At 28.2% G+C, this 24,462-nt stretch overlaps 2 protein-coding genes and 1 non-coding gene across 3 annotated transcripts; all 3 read left to right on the forward strand.

Annotated features, from left to right (window-relative positions):
• The first annotated feature begins 7,986 nt into the window (after positions 1 to 7,986).
• On the forward strand, positions 7,987 to 8,059 carry TRNAF-GAA (transfer RNA phenylalanine (anticodon GAA)). Its single transcript has one exon. It is a non-coding gene; the product is annotated as a tRNA-Phe (tRNA).
• A 3,136-nt stretch (positions 8,060 to 11,195) lies between these two features.
• On the forward strand, positions 11,196 to 15,109 carry LOC137812678 (G-patch domain-containing protein 1). Its single transcript, XM_068614829.1, has 11 exons — positions 11,196 to 11,389; positions 11,479 to 11,563; positions 11,655 to 11,731; positions 11,834 to 11,858; positions 11,941 to 12,034; positions 12,122 to 12,188; positions 12,750 to 12,843; positions 12,924 to 13,105; positions 14,100 to 14,324; positions 14,403 to 14,519; positions 14,761 to 15,109. The coding sequence occupies exons 1-11, from the start codon at positions 11,312 to 11,314 to the stop codon at positions 14,824 to 14,826; spliced, it is 1,110 nt and encodes a 369-aa protein (XP_068470930.1). The 5' UTR covers positions 11,196 to 11,311; the 3' UTR covers positions 14,827 to 15,109.
• A 2,851-nt stretch (positions 15,110 to 17,960) lies between these two features.
• LOC137812679 (probable WRKY transcription factor 29) lies at positions 17,961 to 19,835 on the forward strand. The gene is made up of 2 exons (XM_068614831.1): positions 17,961 to 18,832; positions 19,124 to 19,835. Exons 1-2 carry the CDS (start codon positions 18,477 to 18,479, stop codon positions 19,644 to 19,646), a joined length of 879 nt encoding a protein of 292 aa, XP_068470932.1. The 5' UTR covers positions 17,961 to 18,476; the 3' UTR covers positions 19,647 to 19,835.
• Positions 19,836 to 24,462: the final 4,627 nt, after the last annotated feature.

Genomic DNA, 24,462 nt, shown 5'->3' on the forward strand with positions numbered 1-24,462 from the left:
ATAGATTTTCTTTCAAGATAACACTTTAGAACGAATAATGAGCAAGGAAGAGAAGAGAAAAACCAGGCAAGGCATGGACAGAAAAAAAAAAAAAAAAACTCATAAAAAGATTTAATTGAATTGTAATAGAAGGTGATAAGTTTTAGCTTATATACAAGATAGAAATAATAAAACTGAAAAACAAATACAGAAACATAAAAATAGCATTGACGAAACATTAGTTATAACAAGAGGATAACTTAATCATTATTAAGAATTTATTTTAACTTTTTGAAAATCCCTCAAGTTCGAAGTAAATTGTGAGCATTCTTAGCTTGAACATAAAGGATCAAAGGTGGATGGTAGCAAAATTTTGGTTAAAATGTTTACTTTTTACAAAATGGAGTATATAGGGAGGAGTTTAATTAATCATTGTTTAAATATGACAATCAATTTTAATATGTTTGGTGTGTTCATAAAAGGCTTGGTTGGAAGTAATTTGTATAGTTGGTTGATTATCAAAATATAGAAGAGTAGGTTGAGTATGAGGAATATGAAGATATATTGTAAGATATTCACATGTTGTTGATACAAGAGTTCTGTATTATATTTCTAAAGAGCTTCTAGAAACAATTGGTTATTTATTTAAATGTCATGATATAGAGGAATAACCAAGGCAGATAATATAATCAGTGATAAATCATCGTGAGTTAAGACATCCATCCCAACCATAATCACTAAAGGCATTGAATTGAACATCACTAGTTGCAACAAGAAAAAATAACTTTTTAGGTGTTTGTTTGAGATATCTTTGTTGATCAAGAGTGATCAAGTGCTTTGAAGAATCCAAATCCAAGTGTTTGATGAAAAAACAATTCACCTCCCTCTCGTTTAAGGACATATATTCTAACAATCTTAAGATCCAAAGAGAAGCTTAATGGTATATTAAGATTAGAGCAACAACAAATTGGCATGGATGGTGGAAAACATGAATAATATCAAGATGCATATTTGTAAGATATATTAGATTTCCAATAAATTTTCGGTAAGAAGATGGACTAGTGATGAGTATATTTCTATTCACTCTTAGAGCATCTAGCATTAGCTTCTTAGACTACAATTGAGAATAAAACTTATTGTTTTATATGAGATTCACATAACTAGATGAAATTTGACCATAATTAGAATCCTTGTGTAAACCTAGTTTTAAATATATTTTACTGTCATCTTGATTTTGACTATTGTAGAGATTTTGGACCTTGTTATATAACTCAAATAAAGAATTACAATGCGTTAAAGTTTAGAAGGTCTCACTAAAAAAGGACTATACACTCCTCCATGTGTGTTTAAAATCATTAGACAGTCTTCTTAGGATCTATTGATAAATGTTCCATTCTAAAAAAGGAAGATATGATTCAATGATTCTATTACATTCTAAGGAAGCAATATTCATTCTAAGGAAGCAATATTCAATCTTATGCCAAAATATTTAAGTTCTCTAGTAAAAAACACCTTTATTTTGTTTAGTTTTCTATTTTTAATTGTTTTTTCTTCGTATATATCAATTAGGGATGACAATGCAAGATAACCTCCCCCATTGATCTGCCCCACGTTTAGTTCACAAAATGTGAGTTGGATTGTTCTGCTTCGTGCAAGTAGTGTGTTCATTTCATTGGCCCATTTTTCATAGGAGATAGTACGCAGGCTTGCAGACCATCTGGTGTTTAGCCCACAAAATGCGGGTCGGGTTGCCTCGTCTCATGCAAGTAGTGTCAGTTCATTTCACTGGCCCACTCCGCATAAGAGGTAATACGCGGGCCTACAGGCCATCCTGCATAAGGAAAATATTTTTTTTTTTTAAAACATTAATTATAAAAAAAATATTTGTGCTGTTGAAAAATTAAAATTTTATTGTTTCAATTCATTCAATTTATGAATTCAAGTATAAGAGTTGTTAGAAGACTTGATTAAAAGTAATCAAAGTTTTGTTTTGCATCTATTTTTTCTATATATACATGTAATATATCAGAGTATCTTGCCAAAGATTAGCTACAAAATATTTTAAAGAAGATGACTAATTTTTTAACAAGTATCTTATTTAAATATCTTCTTTATATTATTTTTTTTATTAACAAATTTTAAATATAAGATTTTATTTAAAATTAAATTCTCTATCACTCTTACTATTAACTTCTTTAGATGATTAAATAAAATATTTTTTTTAATACATTAAATTTAAATTTTTTTTAAAAAATAATAATATAAAATAAATATCTCACTAAAATAATTAAGAAGTAGGATATTATTTTTTGTAGGGTTTAGGATTTATTTTTAGGAACCAACCCATTCCACTGACTATTAATTCTCATATAGATCAAACCTAAACTATATTAATGAGTCTATTCCAAAAAAAAATTAATAAGGGACTAAGAGTGTACATGGTTACCCCATCTTATAATCCCTAATACAAATCCGTCACAAACGGAGACTTAGGTGGCATGAAAAGAGAGTGTGACCTGATACACTCGACACTCTACCTACCTACACCCTATATACGCGGAACTCACTCTACACGCGTGATCTTGTACACAACCTAAGTATATGTAAAACTCGTATTCCACGCATAACCTCAATTATTTCTTCTTCGACACCACGCATGTGGTGTTCCTGTCGGCAGTGGAAGCAATGGGATTCAAAATAACTATTATTTTTATTTTTTTCCAATAAAGAGGAACCAACTATTATAGTGGCAAAAATAAAAATTAAATACCCATAGAGAGACACTGGAGTTGTTCAACTGGCTATTTTTTTGTTCTGTTCCCAGCTTCTAGATCAAATGCATGATTCAACTTTTCATTTTTAATATGTACACTCAAATTCATGATTCACTTATACTTCCAACAACAGACCAAAATAATCTCAAGCTTATAAAAACATATCGTTGTCGTACTATAATCTCCTCCACTTACTATTTTTCTGTTAGACGTTCCCTTCGCATACACACTGTCGTCTGATTCTACGTGTCTGGCATGTTATTTCGGCAACATTTTAGTAAACTACGGAGTTATCATTAACTTTTTGAAGACAGCATATGATTGTGATTTTTAGAAAGAAAAAATAAAACAGTAGACACCCCAATTCTATTCCACATTCAAAGAAATAAAAAGATGTAATATAAAGAAGTATAAATCAAATATGACAAAAAGAAAAATGCAAAAAAACTAAAACACATTTGTCAAATTAATACATCGTAAAAATTCAATACTGAAATATTTTGAATCATAATTATATCACCAAAATGAGTTTATGCAGCATAAACATTTTTTACATCATAAATGTGATAGACGTGATAAATATGTTAAGTCGGTTCCGTGCATTCATCTCAAAATAACCGCGTTTATCATGCAACTCATTCTTCAAGACATAAATTTCATATTCATATTACGTACAAAGATATAAACTTAAAATTTTATAATAATTATAATTATACATAAAAAAAAACAATTATAAATATTTTATTAAGATATGTAGTATACCGATAATTAAATAATCTGAATAATCAATAAAAAAATTTGGGGATGATTTTGTTAAGAAGTGAATTTTAAACCTAACTGAACCTCATAAAACCGGCTCAATGAAATGAGGTTTGCACTCACTTATATACTATGAAAGGCTCTAATCTTTAGTCGATGTGGAATTCACAAAGATTTTAAACTGAGAATTGATAATTTTTAAAGCTTGATGACTAATAATTAAAAAATGATTTAAGATAATTATTCATAGCTTTGCATAATTGTTTTAGAATTAAAAATATAATTTGAAATTAATTAACTAATTTTAATTCTAATATAATTATTTTAATTTTTTTCACTTAATAATGCCAAATTTTATCACGCACCGTTTTGTGTTTGATTTTAAGTTGTAGTTCCTTTATTTATAAATTTCAATTTATAATCTTTAATTATTTCGTAATTTAATTTTAATATAAAAATGCATCCATGTATTAAACTTGTTTTTTTTAAATTATTCAACGTAAATATAAATAAATCTTACCAGGAATTGGAAATTAATAGTTTAATTAGCATTCACTCGTTAACAAGGGAGACAGATAATAAGTTAATAACTATATATCTTTTATTTGTTTTGTTTTACTCGTTAACAAAAATATTTATAGATACACTGAATATCCCCATAATAATACTTGTGGATAGATACAAGTGACATGGACTGTTACTTATGCATCAACAAAATATTAGACTTCATATCTTTAATTCTTAAATCCACGTACTTCTTTAATATTAAGACATGTATCACGAGCTTTCAAATTAACTCAAATCAATATTAATTTCTTTATTAAATAAAAAAAATGACTTCTACTAATTTTAGTGATCAATTCTATAAATCATCTTGAATTAACCTTGGATAGAAAATAATGTTTATAATATAATTAAAATATTATATCATTCAATTATCTCGATATTTAATATTATTAAAATAGTAAATCATTAATTCGATTAAAAGTTTGTGATTTATTATATTTTGGTGAATATAGCCGTGCATTGCACGGATTAGATAGTTATAATTAAAAGGGGGCGAAACCTATAATGCAGTTTTAAATTGTTGACAATTGCAGATGATCTTCCACTTCTATTATAACATATCTTGCACAACTCTAAAACCATAAACCTTGACTGCACCCATTTAAGTATTTATTATTATTGGATAATATTAACATACATAATACGATTATCAAACCATCTCTTGCACGTCAAAAATTTTCTCCTTATACAAATCAAGGGCGTGGCTCCATTTGTGATTTCATTATTTAATTATTCCAAAAAAAAATCCTTATTTAAACATTGAAGTAATGAATAATTTTTACTTAACCAAACATAAAATTGATAAACTTAGAAAATGTTGAAAATAAAATGATACATACATGGATAATCGTTGCCTTCATTTTTTTATAGTAGTGATGAAATTAATAACCTTAACAATGTATGATTAGAGTTTTCTAAATTAAGATCTGACATATTATAAAGGAGTATTGTTTAAAGATGATTTTTAGTTATCAATTTTAAAGAGATTGATTTCTAGAAGATCAATCTCTCAAACTTTTTATCATATGGATTTTGAGAAAATCAATTTCTCAAGTTCTTTTAATACATTTTGAAATATTTGACTAAGATTTTACAAGAATTTTAAGAATCAACCAACTAGTTTGCGATTTTTTAAAACAGTTTTCAAAGTTTCGCATTATGAGAAAATATTTTCTCCTATAAAGATTTTTCTTTTGAATTGATTAGAAAAAAAAAACAAACTCTTTAAACATAATTATAAATCACTTTTTAAATAAAAAATATTATTTTTATTATTTATAGATAAAACACAGATGCGACAACATCCGTATATCTGATTTTTTATTTTTATATACACATATAATATATTTAATATTAAAAATTTATATATATTTATACTTTTTAATATATTATTACAAATTTATATTGAAATATTGTAATTTATCATAGACTTATGTATTTTTATTTTTTAAATATGTGAATCCATATTCTTAAACTTATTTATGTATACATATTATGAGATGTAATAATAAAAAAAATAAAAAATAAATTGTTATTATTATTGTTATTATTAATGGAGGAGACAAGAGAGGTACGACTCTGAGAAGAATGATTTATGATGAGATATTTGGTCAACCTTTGAACATCGTGCATGCTTCTTCTTTCTTCCATCTGTGCAAATTTCCACCGGCTAACTTCTACTAATTGCCAATTCGCCTAACATCGTAACACATGTTTTTCGATTTAAACAGGCCTTCCGGTCAAACAGTATGGATTAGAATATGAAAATAAAGTAAAAATAAAAAATAATTGAAATTAATACTTTATAAATAAAATCAAAATATTCATTATTTTTTTTAACTTTTAATCAGTTTTTATAATAGTTAAAACATAAATATTTTATTCATACTTATACAATTTACATAATAATTATATCAATATATATAATTAGAGTTGCATTTACCGATTTGGAATTTTAGATTGAAATTAAGATAAAAAATTATTTTATTTTATTTTTTCTAGTTTAATCAAACATTTTTAACTTCTAGCTCTCGTAATATAAATGATGCATTCAATTTATTTTGTAATATAGTTAATTCTAAATATGATTTAATAAACTTTAAATAAGAGAAAATATTACTTCATACCCATTCAGTGATTTCTTTATAAATAAGTAATTATCACAGGAAAATAAATGTAAAGAGTTTTATAAAATATTGTGTGCCTTGTTTTAAAAATGAATATTTTTTCTAATATTTTATGTTAATAAAATTATTAAAAAAATTCGGACCTTATAAAAATTTCGGGCTTAGAAAATTGTAATTGAATATACATTATTCTGCACAGTTAACTATGTCCCCTTGTAACCATTGTTATTTTGTAGTATGATTCATTTCAAATATGATTTAATAAATTTTAATTCCAAATTTTTTCTTTCAGCGATCAAGATAATCACATGTTATAAATATTTTTTAAACAGTGTATGTATTTGAAAAATAACCTCATTTTATTTTATTTTCATTTTTTCATCTATAAACCTATAATAAATCATTATTATTCTTATTTTCATTAAATAGAGATTATATAAATAAATCGATTTCTATAATTTTGATTATTTGTATTAAAAAAGGATTGCATGAAGGAATAAATAACTTCATATTTATACCCTCCAAAATCGTTTTATGATAACGTATCTTATTTGGAAGAATGATATAATTGTTTTATGATGTGTTTATACATATATCGATTTTGTTATATTTATATCATTCTTATTGATGTTTTGTAGAGTATGTTAGATCTCTAATTGGTTGGATGTTAAGAAGTTTGGTTTGAATTTTTTTATAAAGGTTGAGACACTCCTGAAATATCTTATTTTATTATATATATTTTTTATTGAAAAAAAAAACTCTCCAATCATTTTCTTGAAATTTTACTATTTTATTTTTCAATTCAAAGAGTGTGTAGGTGAAACATTTAAGTAATAAAATTGTAATATTTATTACTAATGAACTTTTATCTACATTATCAATTGAGTGAAATTCTCGTCAATTAAGTAGTAGGATTAATTAGTGTTGTAATCGAAATATTGAGATAAGTAATCATCAACATGTAATCATGATATTAAAATCTTACTTAGAATATTAACTCGACCCCAATATATTCTCAATTGTATATCCGTATATTAAGGATTTCTAAATATAATAAGGATGAAATAAAAATTTGAGCAAATAAAAAATATAAGTTAATCTAAAACATAAAATATAAGTTAAATTTTTTCTTACAAACGATTATATCACTGAATTAAGTTTTAAATGTCACAATATTACTCGCACAGCCGTTTTAAAAATGTTAAAATAAATATAACAAAATAATTACGCCTTCAAATAATTTAAAAAATATTTATAGTATTAAACATAAATAATCCTCTTTGTGTTTAATGATAGAAACAGAAACGCAATGTTTTCAGCCATATTCTAGATACAAAACACTATACATTAATAAACTGCTAATATTTATAATTTAAATATTGAGAGTTTGGTAATATTTTTCAAAGTTTGAGAAAAATACACAATGCTATTTAGTAAGATTACTGTGAGAAAATTTATTGATTGGGACTTAACATAATTCAAATATTTGTACACGAATTAATATAAAATATCTCTTTGTGTAGTATTATTGTTGACTTTTGAAACCTTTTTTACTTGTTTTAGCTTCTAAACAATTTCTATTTTTAGATTCTATCCCTTTCTGGCAACACAAAGTTTTGATAGTAAAAAATACATTTCATTGAGACATTTATTGAATTTGGAAAATGTGAATTAAAACAAAATTGGTGATAAATGCATCTTCATTGTTTACTATGTTAGGGAAACTAATAACTCGCGAAGCATGCTTAATTAATAAACTTTGAAAGTATAATTTCACAGAAGCGGGGATAGCTCAGTTGGGAGAGCGTCAGACAGAAGATCTGAAGGTCACGTGTTCGATCCACGTTCACCGCAATTCTTAATTTTTTTACTTATTAATATATTTTTGTTTAGAAATACAAACTTTATTTAATAATAAAACTTATGCAGTTATATCTTTTTATATTATTTACTATTTATTAAAAAAATCATCAGATAAAAAATTATAAACGATGAAGTTATTGAGTTGCAGATAATTTATTATTATTATTTAAAAATAAATAATTTTTTTAACTAGTTTTTATGAACAAAACTCTTAATAATTTTATATTAATATAATGTAGCTAGTGGTGGTGAGCGAAGAGAAGTTGAGCATCATGAAACTTTTATAAATAAAATTTGAATCCAAGAATTTTGACTCCTAATATTGGTCTCACAAATAGAAACACTATTCCAATGCATGAGAAATGGACATGGTTTGTTTTTTCTTTTTGATTTTTATGTACCAAAGATTAATACCATTCTCATTCTTTCTTATAACACTGCATCTTTGAATTGAGACCAGATGTTAAGTTCTTCCAATGCTTCCTTTGATTTCAAAATCAAAATGTATTCTAAGTGTTTTTTTCAACACGTGCGAAATTAATACTCTACGACCAAATAAAGACCTGGAATTTTGACGACCAAATTCCAATTCGTTGATCCATCAAACTATTTCTCCGCAAGATCCACTTAGACCGCAGCCATATTCTCAGTAAATGTTAATTAATGGGTCGAATTCATTAATAATTGTGGTGGTCAAAGTTTTTGAGGTGGTTTAAGAGAATTCCAACCAAACCTCTTACTTTGTTATTTAGCATGAATTTTTAGTAAATAATGGACTTTCTCACTTCCTGCACTCGTATGTATTTACGACATCACGGTCAAACCTTGATCTTGTCTCACCACACAGAACAAGTCACTTAAACAAAAAACATAGCAGCCACGGTGGCTGTAAAATCTACTCATATACTAAAATTAAAATAATTTAGTAAATTGTTTTATATAAAATATTTTATATGCTCATAAATTAATGTAAATATAGAATAATAATAATAATAATAATATACACTAATAGTTTTTTTTTTATCTCAAAGAACAAAAATTTTCGGCGTAATGTTTGGAGAAATTAAAATTTTAGAATAAAAGAAGTTTTGAAAAGGTCCATAATACAATTTCACTCATTTTAATTTTTTTGTTGTCTTTCTTCGTTTCATTTTCTATTTCTCTACTTTCCATCACATCATTTAAACAAAACATAAAGGAGTTGAAATTTCTTCTCCATCCTCACATCAAAACTTGTTTGAGTATTTTTTTTTTTTAAGCTTCCCAGGGTCAATGTCCCTGGAATTAACCTCGAATTAACAATCTTTAGGTTGAGTGATCAAACTATTAATAAGGTAATAAAAAATGAAAACAAAAGGTTAAATAAAATAAAAATGACAAACAACTAAAAAAATTAAATTATAAAATTACACGAGATAAAAGGTGAATATTTTTTAATAAAATAGTATTAGTTTGAGTTTCATGTTAATCAACTCTAATGAAAGGTATTCATCAAGTTCAATGATAATCAATCTCTGCCAAAACAAATTTACGGGCTTTTTAACCAATAAATAAGTGAAAAGTTTCATTAATTAAAATAACAAGTGACAGTGTAAATTTTGTGTGCTGAGAATGTGTATGAGAGTGAGAATTAAGCAAATAAATATTTAATTTTCATTTTTTGTTTCAGTGAACAATTTAATAAATTTTATGTTTTCTGTGACGTACCTGGACTTTTCATTCTAGTTTTAACATGGGAAACTGGAAGCAGTCCTCAGTAACAACGCAGACAACAATGTTGTAAAGGTTTTTGCATCCTGCACTCCCAGAATCACTAAGTGTACCCCGTACTAAGATTGAAAAGACTAAAATACCTTTTATCATCGCCATCTCCAAGTTGCACCTACAACTACGCTTTTATTCTCCGTTGTCATTGCACTCTTTTAGAGGAAGAAGAATACGAGAGATAGTTGTCATGGAAAACTAATGTGAGTTGATTAGGAGATGATTCATTAGTTGACACTTTAAAGAATTAGGATCAAGATTATCAAACAATTCAAGAACACAAAACTAAAGAGATATTCCGATTAAACCGAATAGAAACACCTTTTAAATAAAATGAACGGATTGAAATATCAAACAAACAATTCAAATTGAATAAAAACTCATTTTATGGAAGATGAACCGATTGAAACATCAAACAAACAATTCAAACTGAAGAGAAACAAACACAAACTACCGATTGAAATCAAGAACAAATGAACAAGACATGTTTATAATTTGTTATGAAATGGAAATAGAAGAAGAAGATGAAAGGTTGAAAAACTTATGTGGTTGAAGCAAGGGAAGAGGAACATGTCACTTGGAAGGTGAATAGTCTCCAAGATGAGTGAAGAATGACGCTACTTGAGAGTTCCCAAAGACTCACAAGATAAGACTAGGAAAAGAAGAACAAGTCTCACAAATTCTCACTCAATTCGAGAAAAGTAACTTTACTTCAAAATTCAATATGTCTTTACAAGAGCTAAACACAGGGCCGGTCATATATAAAGACAAAGGAGGCAAATGAAAAGGCATTTGAAATGCCGTCCCAAACAAATGTGTCTTTTTTACTACTTCTCATAAGTCCTTTTCTCCTATTCCTACTTCTCTTGTTCTATTTTAAATCTATTATAATTCTAAGTATATTACAAAAAGAGACATCAATAGATGTTCATCTCCTAACTCCTAGTAATTCTCTAAGGCATGGTGGAAAATGTAATCATAGGTTGGACTTGGGTCTCAGATTGATCTTAGATTTGTTGGACCTCAGACGTCCTCTATCATTGCTCTATGAAAATTTTATTTAAAAAATTTATGTTCCATAACACATCTCATATGTTATAAAAATTTATTATAGAAACATTGTTCTGAAAGCTCATTTAAAAAACATCTCATATATTTTGAAAAGTTTGTTGTAAAAATCTTATTCTGAATTTTTTTTTCTAAAGTATATTTCATATGTTTTGAAAATCTTATTCTGAGAGTGCAGAAAGAAAAAGCCGATTGTGTAAAGAGTGATATGGACCGAGAGAAGCCCATGAACCAACCGAGTGAGGCCCATGAACCAACCGAGTGAAGCCTAACCCATAACAAAAAAAACCGAAAACCCTGAGCGCGTAGTGGTTGGTAGGAGAGGCTTTGTCTGGGGTTTCTAAAGGAAAGCACTCGAAAGAGAAGAAGTGAAAGAAAAGAAGGTAGCAGCGGCAGTGTACGGTGGGAGCCATGGCGGCGCCCGAATCCCCTCTCTGTTACGTCGGTGTTGCCAGGCAATCCGCTGCTTTTCGCCTCATGAAGCAAATGGTGAACCCTCCGTCTCTGCTTCCACCTTTCAATTTATTCTATACTTTTCACATATATATTGAATTCAACTATATTATGTATAATGTTAGGGTTGGGAAGAAGGAGAAGGTCTCGGAAAAGATAAGCAGGGGATCAAAGGACACGTTCGAGTCCAAAACAAACAAGACACTACTGGTTTCTTCTTTCTCTTTATTCTTCAATTTTACATTTCCTTTCTATCTCTCTTGCAATCGTTATGCTTATTCGCTTCTAAATTCGATTACAGGTGTTGGCCTTGAGAAGCCAAACCAATGGGCCTTCGACACCACTCAATTTGATAATATACTCAAGAGATTGAAAGTTGTATGTTTCTTCCTCACTCTTTTTTTTTTTTTTTCGTGTTCGTTCAAATTTTTTTGCTCTTCGCTGAGATCTTTTTTTTTTTTCTCCGTGTGATGTGTATAGCAAGCGCCTCAATCCCATGACACAGGTATAATCATATCATATTCGTACCCGTCTGTGATTTTCCCACTTGATTGTGTTTGAGGTTTGTGTTTTGCGAACTTTGTTAGACATTGAGGATAACTCACCTAAGAAGGAAACCAAGGCTAATGTTCTTGTTGACAATGATGATTCTGTCTCCAAAACTACAAGGCCACAGGGAAGGTGTGTTTCTTTTTTTATTTGATTTTACTTATGTTGTTGTGTAGTTTTGATTTAGTTGTGCACGATTTTAATTTTACTTTGTTTCAGATACCAGAGAAGAGAGAGGGGGAAGCTTGTCTCGCAGTATTCCATGAAGGATCTCGAAGGAATTCTTGTTAGTTCCTACTCTCGATACTAAATACACCATTCGCTCTACATTTAACAACCTGAGTGGCGATGCTGAATTGAACGAATTTCTATCACTAAAATTGTGGGAATAGGATTGGGGTCTGATATTCTCTAGAGTATTTATCTATCCATGTTCGTTTGTGCATTTCTACTTTGTTATTTTAGTTTTTTTATTCTCTCAATATATTTGCTTTTTATGTTTTATTCGATGAACCTGGAACACCTATTACTACTAAAGATTTTTTTTTTTTGAATTGTAACTCCAATATTCGAGGAAGCTCAATTTTGTTCCATTATACTTAATTTAGACAGAGGCTAACCGTAGATTGCAATCTTCTCAAATTTCATTGCATGAATGGATGCTTGAATATTAGATGCCCCTGCGTTTCTTTTTTCTTTTTGAAAAGTCTTGATACTTTAAATCTTTAAAATTGATATATTAAGCTAATGGTGGTAGCATTTTCTATATTCTAGCTTCTTAAATGTGTTTTGCAGTTTTATTTCATCCAAGCTTGTTGTTTGTTTACTTCTATGATGTTGGTAATAGGTTAAAAAGGGAGACATATCTGGGGTTACTGATAACTCTGATGGTGAGCTGGACATGTCGAAGGCATCTGAAATTCAAATTGTTGAAGTTGAAGGTACACACTACCGAAATGTAGTTTGTGCTACTTATGTTGATTGGCATCATATATGATCTTTGGTTACTGCATTGGTACAGAAAGCAAATATCCTGCTATACCTCCAGACTGGTGGGGCTACAAGTATGGTTTTATCTCTGGTGGATTTCTTGGAGCTGAATTGAAGAAGAAAAAGTCTATTACATCTGAAACTGTAAGAAATAGGGCAGAGAGAACTGCTTTTCATGAAGAGGATCAAGAAAACCTTTATAATCTAGTCCAGGTATGTGACCTCTTTGCTATTCTACTTGTTATACATGTAATGGTAATATAGTCATTTCTGTTTATTTCATTTTGTCAAATGATAACAGTAGTATAGTCGCATGTGATGTTCAATCTTAAGAAGGTTTTGGTGATACTCGACTGATATTAGGGGTGTTAATGGTTAGGGTTGGGTTTGGTTGGGCTGGATTGTCACCTTTCTATCAAGTCCAAAATGTACCAACTTTCATCAATGGCAGATCGAGTTGGATTGGATCAATTGGTACGCAGAGAATAAAAAATGTTTTACAATTTAAAAAATACACTATTCTTTCTTTACCAATTCAGTTTTATACAAATTTCAAATATTTATATTATATATGTATTTTGTTTGACGTATAGATATGAGAAAACGTTACATCTTTTGTAGACTGTTCAAAATTTAGTTTGTAAACTATGAACTTGTTTTACATGACATTTGCTTTGGAGTTCGATAGTGTAAAAGAACTATTTATGTGAAAGATCATGTTCTTACAAATGAAAAAATTATTTTCCTTTTGTACAAAAACTATTAGTTTGAGAGAAAGTTATACTAATAGCGAGTTTATCATTGAAGTTAAAATTAGATGGAGTTCTTAAATATGGCATGGAAGACTAAGATTTGCAAAGAGTAGTTAAATAACCTATGGATGTTCTCTACTATAGATGCTCTAAGGAATGTTTGAGCAAGGAGAGTAGGACAAGAGAGAAAGAAAATGATGTTTAATATATGTGATTTATATCAATCTTTATTTTGTATATAAGTATACAAATATTAAATTAAAGTTAAGAATATTATATAATGATGGGTTGAATTGGGTTGGATCGGTTTGAGTTAATGGGACCCATGAACACTCCTAATCGATATCTTAAAACCCTTGGGCTATATTGTGGTAATAATTTCGTAGCCAAACCTGTAGGATGAAATAATTAATTATATAGCAGTATAGTTAACTATACAGTAATTGTTCTACCAGGAGAAAGCCACAACGGGGAAGCAGGGACTAGGTATCAAGGACAGACCCAAGAAAGTAGCTGGCTGCTATTATCAGGGGAAGAAGACATCCTTTGATGATAGTGATGAAGATTCTGCTGACATGGATTCCCTTGAAAAACAAGACCATGATGACTTGGTTAAAGTAGAAAAGATCGTTGAATGCAAAGTGAAGCTGAAAAAGTTGTGCAAAAAGATTTTACAGCAGGTGAGTACTATTTTTTGCGTTGCAAATATTTTTTCCCCTTGATAAATCCGTGATGGATCACTTCCTGCTTAACTACAGGTGCCTGGAGAATCGTTGAAACTGAAACAGCTCAAAGTTCTTATTGATGAACATTCACCTTCGGTTTTGTCTGACCTTTCTTCGAAAAAAGAGGGTATTGCTTACTTACGGCAAAAGGTAGTGCTACTGGCAACCTTTTCTTGATAGAGTCAAATGTTGTGCTAATGGCAACCTCTTTTTGACAGAAGAAATATATGATGCTTGAAATAATGTTGCACTCATCTAATAATTGTATATCTGGGATTTGGAATCATTAGATATTATTCTTGACATTCCATGCTTTGGTAATATCCATCATATTATTATTATTATTTCTTGCATCGTTCCCGTTTTGACCTGATTTGTTCCTTGATTGCAGCTGACAGGTAGTAGGAAGTTTTGTATTGAAGGGAAAAGAGTGCGATTGGCATCAAAGAAAAACTGAAATTTTGATACGTCTTTTTCTTGGCCTTTTCTAATTCATTATATTATTTAAAGGGTTTAGGTAACTTTTCATTTGTTAGCTTTACCAAGTATGTTGTATTAAGTCAATAGCATTTTATGAAATATAATTTACATTTTTTTGCAACCTGGATTGCAAAGTAAAATTGTGTGTGCTCATCAGAGTGATGGATGAACGTGGAAATGTCAACATAATTCGTACTTAATTTTTATTTCAGGAAGCTTGATACATATTCTTTTGAATGAAGATCAGGGAAGTTTTTTTCTTTCATGTCTACTCGTCCCTTAAATTAATTAGACCTACCATTGAATGCACTAGAAAACTTGTGCATGATTATTATTATTTTCTAAAATAGCATTTTTGTCATTTAGATTTAGTAATTTCCATTTTAGTCTATTTTTAAAATAATATATTTTAATATAGTTGCGGTTAGAACATTTCATTAATTTAAATGCAAATACTAGAATCTTTTTCCTTTTCAATTTTTAATATAGATGAAACCAACATAATGGGTTCCTGCACAGAAACAACTCTAGAAATAAAAACGCGGCACCACACCATTGCCAAAGTGAAGCCATTTTCAAAATTTTAGACTTCAATAAAGCAAAATTTCCAAATATTATGGTCTTTTAAAACCTTATTCTATTTATTCGCTGAGAATAGAGAAGGAATAAAGAATCAAGCTGAGGGGCATGACTCACGTTTGGAGAGGAGGTCGATAGAGTCGGTGATCAAGTGTGTAACGCTTTACGATGTCGTCTTGAGAAGAAGATTTTTGCCATTCAACTTTATCATTTTTTTTTCAACGTGACGACTTATTATTACTTTAAAAGAAATATCATTTTAAAAAAATTGGAAAAACAATATTTTATAAACTTGATGATTAGAAAAGTGCGTCAGGGTTAAAAAAGTTTGACAATCAAATACATGAAAAATAATATATTAAGAATGTCTAAACCAACACATCATAATAATCACAACTTAATAACATTATTGGCAGGGATGAGTACAAGACACGTCACAATAAATTTATCTTTATTCTTATTGACCCAAAATTGTTAGGATTATTAAATAAGACCTTTCATATATTAAGAAATATATTAAGAAGTGAGTCATAAAACTTATGGAAACCTACAACATTAAGATTGAGATTCAATTTTTTTTCCTTGTATTTTCATTAAATTTCAATTATTAATAAAGAGCATGTTCAATCAAATCTGCAAGAAAATGAATTGCTAACATTTCTCTTTAAATGTCATAACATTCAAATATAGTATCACTAAGCAATTATTCTATTATTCGAGACATGATTGAACCAATCTGTTAACTAGTTTCTAAATGTACGGACAACTAACTAACTGTGATTTAAATTATATTATCTCATTGTGCTGGTGAGATGAATGAGGAAGTGTATGAAGAAGACATTTAAGATTTAAAAATAACTTAAATATTTTGTTAATTTAAATTGATGAAAAAATATTTTGTTTTTTATTCTTTAAAAAACTTTATTGAAGCATAGAAAGCAGGGTGGTAGAGGGGAAGAAGTAATCCCATAAGATAATAAAAAATGTGTTGTGAAGAGAATAAGCAGAAGCAGTAAAGTCATAAAATTGGGCTATATGATGAAAATGTTACGTTTGATTTGATAGTTTTGAAGTGTACTAGACGGACCACTTTGCTCGTAAAAGTCCACATTTGCATGTACCACTTTCCCTGCGTTTTACGAAACAAAGAACGTTTCAGCTTTTAAGATGCTTCTTTTTTCTTTGCTCTACTTTGTCCTTCTCAATTTAACACTCTATTCAACACCACCCCCAATATTACAACTTGCAAAACCTATTTACTTTCTTTTACTATTAATTCATCAACCTATTTACTTCAAAACTTACTTCCCAATTAATTGCCAAAATTATATACTTTTTTATAAACACGTATAAAAGAATCCATTGAATTGGGAACATCTTAAAAGTGTAAAATGAAAAAAAAAAAGTGATTAAGTTGGGTTTTGCTAGATTCCTGGCTAGGATTTGTAGTATACGGTATAGTGAGGAGATGTGGTCTCAAATCTAAGGAAGGAGTGGAGCTACTTACAGTGACAACCCTAACATCCTATATCAAGAAAGAGCTAGAAACGTGTGCGTTATGTAACTAATTATTAGCCACTTCAACTCACTGCATCAAATATCACCAAATCAATTCCCTCTAACTCAAACGTAATCAAATAGACACCAACCTTTTTGGCTACAACAATACCACTCAGATATTACTTAGATTCAATCAAATTCATCTAGGACCAAACATCAAAATAAGAGGAATTTTTCTGTGATGTTAAAATATTTTGACTTATAATTGAAATTGTTCTAATATCAAATCAGCGTTAGGGTCAATCACCGCATCCGCATCCGAAGTATTGTCCGTTTTGGAAGTCGGTGTTCTGTCACAGTTTTGTCCTTAAAAGGTACATCGATTGATTGAAGGAGTATATAAACTGTCATTGACTTCAACTCCTGAGCAATATGAAACTATATTGACATACAGAAACAAACATGAATGTTCACGTTGAAAATTGTTTATGTAAAAAAAACTAATTATAATATATTTTTTTCTATAATTACTTAGAAGGTATAAAGTTTTAAGACAAAAATTATATATTCAATTTTCCATGTGAAAAATTTCCTTAGGTGTATAAGAATCACAGTATCACAATATTTATGATTTAGAAGATGAAGAAAAATAGGGAAAAAAATCAAATAAAAAAAGTGATTTTGAAAGAAAGTTCAAGTTTTTAACTAATATTTTGGCAATCATTATTTTGTAAATAGTTAATTGAAAACCTTATTATAATATTTAAAAACTACCTTGTTAATTTAGGTATATATTACTATAATTAGTTGTGAAATAAAAGTAATAAAAAATATCTAACTAAACTCACATGCACGCATGACGTAACATGATCTAATATCCCAGTGGAGTTTACATTATAACTTGTAGAATAAAAAATGGATAAACAGAGAAGAGAGATGAAAAGGTATTAAAATATAATGAATGTGAAGGAAGTGTTACATAAGATATTATATAAACATACTATATAAGTAATCCTAGCTAACTGCATTCATACCACCACCTTAATCACTTTCAGCCGTAAGAGAAAAACGGCCATGTGAAGACTTATAAAGCTTCATCCACATCTCTCTCTCTCCTCTCTCTCTCTCTCTATATATATATAAAATAATGTGTAAACTTGAAATTATTGGCCCTTCCAACCAAATTGCATGTATTGAATTGACTTAACCGCTAGCAAAGACTGATTCACTCGTCTACGAACACAAACAAAGGAAAGGTTGGGCAATATATTAATTGAATCAGCACCGAATTGCTGAAAAAAAATCCCTTCTACACATCCACTTGCTCTCATTTTGACTTTACAGTTAGTCAACCCCTTTGAAATACTATTGCTATTGCCAACCAACAACAAGAAGCAAGAACATCCATTTCATCTCTCTATATATAGCCAAACATTTCTTCAAACCCTCTTCACTTAGCAAAAAAAATTCTGACTTTCATTTCACCTTGAACTCTCACCGTCCAACAACCACTCTTTCTTTTCATTTCTTATACTTGGTACTTGGTTCATGGATGAATTTGCGTGCTTGAGGGATTGGGATTTGGAGGCTATTGTGAGAGGAAGCAGTGGTGAAGCCACCGCCATGGACGATCCAAATCCTCATTTTTCTTATTTCTTCTCTCACCAAGATGAGCTACTTGACAGCTTTCCAGAATTCTCAGAAACCACCAGGGTCCTTGATGATCTCGAAGATCTTTACAAACCTTTCTACCCAGTTTTGCACCCTCTTTCACCTCACACCATCGTCACAACTTCTCTCTCTATCCCCATAGAACCCCAACAAGTCAAAGAACTCAAAGCATCAGAAGAGAAGCTAGCTCTACAAGGCTTGAAAGTCCCCCCAACACCAAAGTGTAAAAAAGGGTATGTTTATTTGCAATCAATCAAACGCAAAATTTCACTTTTGTTTAAAATGAGTTTAGACAGATGATGTTTTTGTTTTGTTGAACTGGTGTTTGTACAAGAGTTGTATCAGTAAAGTGGTTCATATTTTTTTTTTTCGTTTCTGAATGATGATACTAAAACTCTTATTTACTTTTTTAGGATAGAGTAGAATTTGTGTATTTTGTTTACATAATAGAGTTAAAATTGTGTGACGTTTTTTGAAGGGGGTGTGGTAGGGCATAGTGAATAACGATGTGAGTGTTGTTGCAGGAAGAAGAACCAGAACAAGAGTGTGGTGAAGCAGGTAACAACAGCAGAAGGTCTTGACGATGCATGGGCATGGCGTAAATATGGACAGAAACCAATAAAGGGTTCTCCCTATCCAAGAAGCTACTATAGGTGCAGCAGTTCGAAAGGGTGTTTGGCGAGGAAACAGGTTGAAAGGAGCCACTTAGATCCTGCAGTTTTTCTGGTTACCTACACTGCTGAACACAGCCATCCCCACCCAACTCGAAGAAACTCTCTTGCTGGGACCACTAGAAAGAACAATTCCCTCATTCCCCCTCCAACCACTTCTTGTTCCTCAAGGACACCTTTGGTGGTGCAATCCATTCAAGATAAACTTGTAACAAGTGACTTGAAGAAAGAGGAAGATTTTCTTGAGTGGTTGGATGATAGTGCTCAATTTGGTGATGGTTGGATTCCAAGCTCAGATCTAGAGAAGCTTATTGGATTTGAGTGCCAACATTTTGCACTAGATGGAGGTTTCACTGATGCTTATGCACACTCTTGATTACTTCCTTTATCAAACTAATACCCCAAATTTCAGATTTTGATGTAGATCCAGGCCTTCCATCACCCTCCTCACTTTCCTGGGTGTTTTAAATTCTAGTTATGTTTATATACCACCATTTTACATTGCCTTTCATACACTCTAATCTTGCAATAGCAATTATGGTGTAGATATGGCGACTTCAAACAATCTTTTCCCTTTCTTTTCTTTTTCTCATTTCCATCTTTAATTAGTCAATCTTTCATTCTTCATCCCAGATCTGATTAAGGTTTTTGGGCTATCTTTAGATTTTTTTGAAGGTTCCTCTTGTGATATTTGTTTGTCATCTTCTAACTATTTGCCCTTATTGACTTGAAATATACTCAGGCTAGGTTTTTAGTTTGTAACAAATTGATAAAATATTTAGGTTTTTAACATACAATGAGACAAAAAAAATAAAATTAATCAACTGTATTTACTGATTTAGAAATTAAAAAATTATTTATATTTAATGTGATTTCTATTATTAATAAAATATTATAAAATAATTTTAAAATGGATATCTAAATTAACTACCAAGGTTTTAGCTACTAATATTTTAGATTTTAATTAGCATCTATAGAACTAATAAAAATTAATTTAGAACATAAGTACTTAAGACTAATAGAGACTAATTTAAACCACAAGTAGTTAGTAGCTACTTGGTAGCTAATAGTTAGATATCAATTTAGAAACTATTTTATAAATTTTTATTAATAATAGAAACTATTTTAGATACTAATAAATTTTTAAGTTTATAACATGTCTCTAATTTAGTTAATATAGTGACTAATTTGCTACCAAATTTAGAAACTAAATAATTGGTAGTTAAAATCTTTGTTGCTAATTAGATACCAATTTAGAAACTGTTTAACAATAATATAAACTAATTTAGAAACCAATTTTTTTTTAGTTTCTAAAATGATCTCTAATTTAATTACTATTGCAACTAATTATTTTGGTTTCTAAAAATTGATTTCTAGTTCATGATTTGATTGTAGTGTTCACTAATATTTGTTTTTAATAAAATTTAGTTTTGAACTAAATATTTTTAACAACTTGTTCTAGTATGCAAGTTTCTTCTTTTTACACTTTGATAGGATTCCGGCCATTATCGTCATTCTCACTCTTGTTTTTCATGTAAAACTCATTTTTTGGTTTCTCTTTGCTCTTTTTGTAGATGTTTTGGGTAAGATTGGAGCTTGTATTCAACAGTCACCTTAAATGGCTTCACCGAATATTTGAGGGTAAAGTTCCTTTCATCATATATCACCTTCAGAAGTGTGTCAACAACAAAAGAATATTTACAGTGAGTATTGGAAGAATTTTCATATAGTATTTTAGTTTTTAGAGATTATATACCTTTTTTTTTATCGTCCCTCATGATATATATATATATATATATATATATATATATATATATATATATATATATATATATATATTTATATACAATTTAAAGTTTGTCTTTTAGGCTGTGGTCCCACTTAGACTATATGCTTCTGTATGAAACTATAATAAAAGAGATAATAGATCCTTTTCAAAGAACAATTACATAATATAAAGATCTAAATAATTTATCCGATAATTAAGCAAATGTATTCATTGTTAAATTTTAGTTACTAATGAGTTTGGACTATTAAGGAGAATCAGTACTTTTAAAAGAAATATTTTAATTAACTAATAATCAAGATAATCAATAGTTTAATTGTTAGAAGAGAAAATAAAGAATTATGTACTCGGAACCCATAAAAAGGAAGAATATAAATACTTTATCTTAAAGTCTTTGTATCTTTTGATTAGAAGATATTGAATTCATATATTTTATGGGTATTTTAAGCTATCATAAATTTCATTGAAATATTGTAATTTATGTGTCATTTTTTCATACTCATTTGTAATATTCAGTAGACTTACTAAATTAAAAGAGAATACTTACTAAATTGAAAGAAAACAAATATAATAAGTAAGTTTTGATTTATGTTTTTGCTAGGTACAGAATTTTGTTTTAGGTTCATTTTAAATTATAAAAATACATTTTCATTTCACATTAAAAGGAATAGAATAAAAAAGAATATTGGAATAAAATAAGTTGTTGAATTTTATTCTACTCGTACGCCAAAAGTTACCAATATTTCCCCAAGCCACGCACACGGGGCAATTCATACTAGATTTCATTTCACTGTGTTTAGATTAAAGGAAATTAAAAAAAAAAACAGAAAAAAATAATATATAAACCGTGGTTATTTGGACTAAAAAAAGTAAGAGAAAATAAATAAATAAATTGTAATTAATTTGATTATTGTAATAGAATAATTTTTTTATATTAATATAATTAAATATATATGTAAAATAAATATTTAGAAATAATTTGATGTAAAAATAATTTAAAAAATATAAATTAGATTTAAAATAAAGTTCAATTAAAATGAATTTTTTTTTATAAAATTTAACAAATAAAAATTATATTTAAAATAATAATATATTAAAATAAATTACTTTACAAATTGCTGAAATTTAAATTAATTAATTTTATTTCATTTACTATTTAAATATTTTATTTTAATTATTTATATAAAAATTAATTATTAAAAAATAATAAGTATATAATTAATTAGAGTTTTTTATTCCTATCCTTCCCTATAAATCTTCCAATTTAGTGAAAGAGGATATTTTTTCATTTAATTGGGTAATATAGTAAATTACAAAATTTAAATAAAAATTAATATAAATTAAAATTGAAAGATGATTATTATAAATTAAATAATTTATAAAATTAATAATATTTAAATTTTTTATGTTAATAACATTTCATAAAATTACATTGATTTAAAGAATAATACATTTTTAATATAATTTTATACTTCTATATAAATTTAATTATTTTATTAATATTTATTTACAAGGAATAAAAAATCCCTAATATTTAATTAAACTTAATTTTGTTTCAATTTAAATAAAAAAACGGTTAAAATAACAATGAATAAACATATTAATTATTGTGACCATTTGAGTTATTCATCAATATAACTTTTTCAATTTATTTATCATATTTAATTTACCTTTTAGTTTGTGATATTTTTTATTTAAATTCAAAATAAATATAAACTAACTTTTCTAAGAAAAAAATTAAATAATTAAGAATCACATTCATAATTAAATTAATTACGTTTGACCGTATTTAATATTATATAGAATGAGGTACATAATCAATCATGTGTTTCTGTTTGAACATAATTGAGACTGGAAGACATAATCCATATTGTTTCCCATTCTTAAGTATTAATGGCATACACTTATAAAATACAATTAATTTAATTAAGGAATGTAATTAATTTTTCCCAGTTTTTCAAATTTTAGTTCAATTCATAGTTACTCACATTCAAATTCTAAGATTAAATTCTATTTCAGAATTATAACTGGCTTTCATCCCATAACTAAAATAATGTAACATTTTCAATTTTTAATTTAAATTTTGTCAAATAATATATGTTGGAAAACAATTTTTAGATTTAATTGATGAACTTAATGTTTTATACCAATTGTTTGGAGTATTAACTAATTTTAAAACTTTTCTTTATAACTAAAATTATTTTTTTTTATCTTTTAAAAGTTAAATATCTTGTCTTGAATTGAGTATACATATTTAAATTGGAGAATAGTAAATTTATATTTTCAATAGAAAATAGTTATTTACACTGATGTTGAATATACATTGTTTGGGGGAAACTTACTTTTCTTTTTCATTCATGGTGGTTGAAGGTAAAAAACCTCATATCCCCTTCTTTTTCTATAAACAGTAAATTAAGGAAAACAAACGCAGTATTAGAGAAACACATTTTGTATTTGAAGATATATCTAAAAGGATTAAGTATGTTTTGATTTGACACCAGTTGTTGTGAATGATGTCAGAACCATATGTCTAAGAAATTGAGGTTATCTTGTAAGATTAGTAATTGTCAATGTTATTTGCTCTGTTTTTCACTATTTGATTTTAGTATTGGAAATATTGTTTTCAAATTATTTTATTTATCCACTCAGTAGTAGTTTATTTTTCTGTATTTGTTGAACGAAGATTCACAATTTAAGTTAAAAATAACAGTAGTTTTTATTTTAAAAAATCATTAAAATGTTATAAGTAATGGTAAAGTTAATAGTTATAAAAAAGTGATATGCCTTTTATATATTATTATAAACTATCTTTCAATTGGTGAAAAGAGGTATTACATCCACAAAACTATTACACATTCATATTTTTATATTTTTTTTCTTCTACCCATTATCCCCACATTCTATTTTATTCATATTTAATTATAAGTTCTATCCAAACTCAATGTAGGCAGTAAGAAACATTCAATCTCAATCCTTGGATAAGTAGAAATAGCACCAGTTGATGTGTGTTCCTGCTAAGTAATTTAATATAAAAGGTTAAACAAATTACAATTAAATTGTAGGTTGTAGGAGAGATCTCTCTGGTTATAATCATTTGCACTTGTAATAATTGTGTTGTAGAAGGTTGATTTGAAGAAAAAATCATTCAAAAGGGTATAGCTTTATAGGTATAGTTTTCACAAAAGTTAAGAGTAGGTGACATTTTATTAAAATGAGAAAGAACAGGTAAACAATTCCATGTTACAACCATGCCTTTCAGTGACAAGCCATAACAGCGGGATGTTGACTTAAAAGGTTTTTTTTAAAACTAAATATCACAGAAATCACGGTTGAACAAAGACCATTGACTTTACCCTTGGGTTTTCCAAAAGGAACTATTGGACTTTTGAATTGGCCATTAGGCTAT

This window comes from Phaseolus vulgaris, chromosome 2 (assembly GCF_000499845.2).
Source record: "Phaseolus vulgaris cultivar G19833 chromosome 2, P. vulgaris v2.0, whole genome shotgun sequence".
Taxonomy (NCBI): domain Eukaryota; kingdom Viridiplantae; phylum Streptophyta; class Magnoliopsida; order Fabales; family Fabaceae; genus Phaseolus; species Phaseolus vulgaris.

Excerpts from the sequence above, each read along its gene's own strand:
- LOC137812678 (XM_068614829.1), top strand. The coding sequence starts at position 11,312 with ATGGCGGCGCCCGAATCCCCTCTCTGTTACGTCGGTGTTGCCAGGCAA. Across the intron at positions 11,390-11,478 it reads TTCGCCTCATGAAGCAAATG|GGTTGGGAAGAAGGAGAAGG; the intron begins GTGAACCCTCCG and ends GTATAATGTTAG. Across the intron at positions 12,844-12,923 it reads TCAAATTGTTGAAGTTGAAG|AAAGCAAATATCCTGCTATA; the intron begins GTACACACTACC and ends GCATTGGTACAG.
- LOC137812679 (XM_068614831.1), top strand. The coding sequence starts at position 18,477 with ATGGATGAATTTGCGTGCTTGAGGGATTGGGATTTGGAGGCTATTGTG. Across the intron at positions 18,833-19,123 it reads ACACCAAAGTGTAAAAAAGG|GAAGAAGAACCAGAACAAGA; the intron begins GTATGTTTATTT and ends GTGTTGTTGCAG.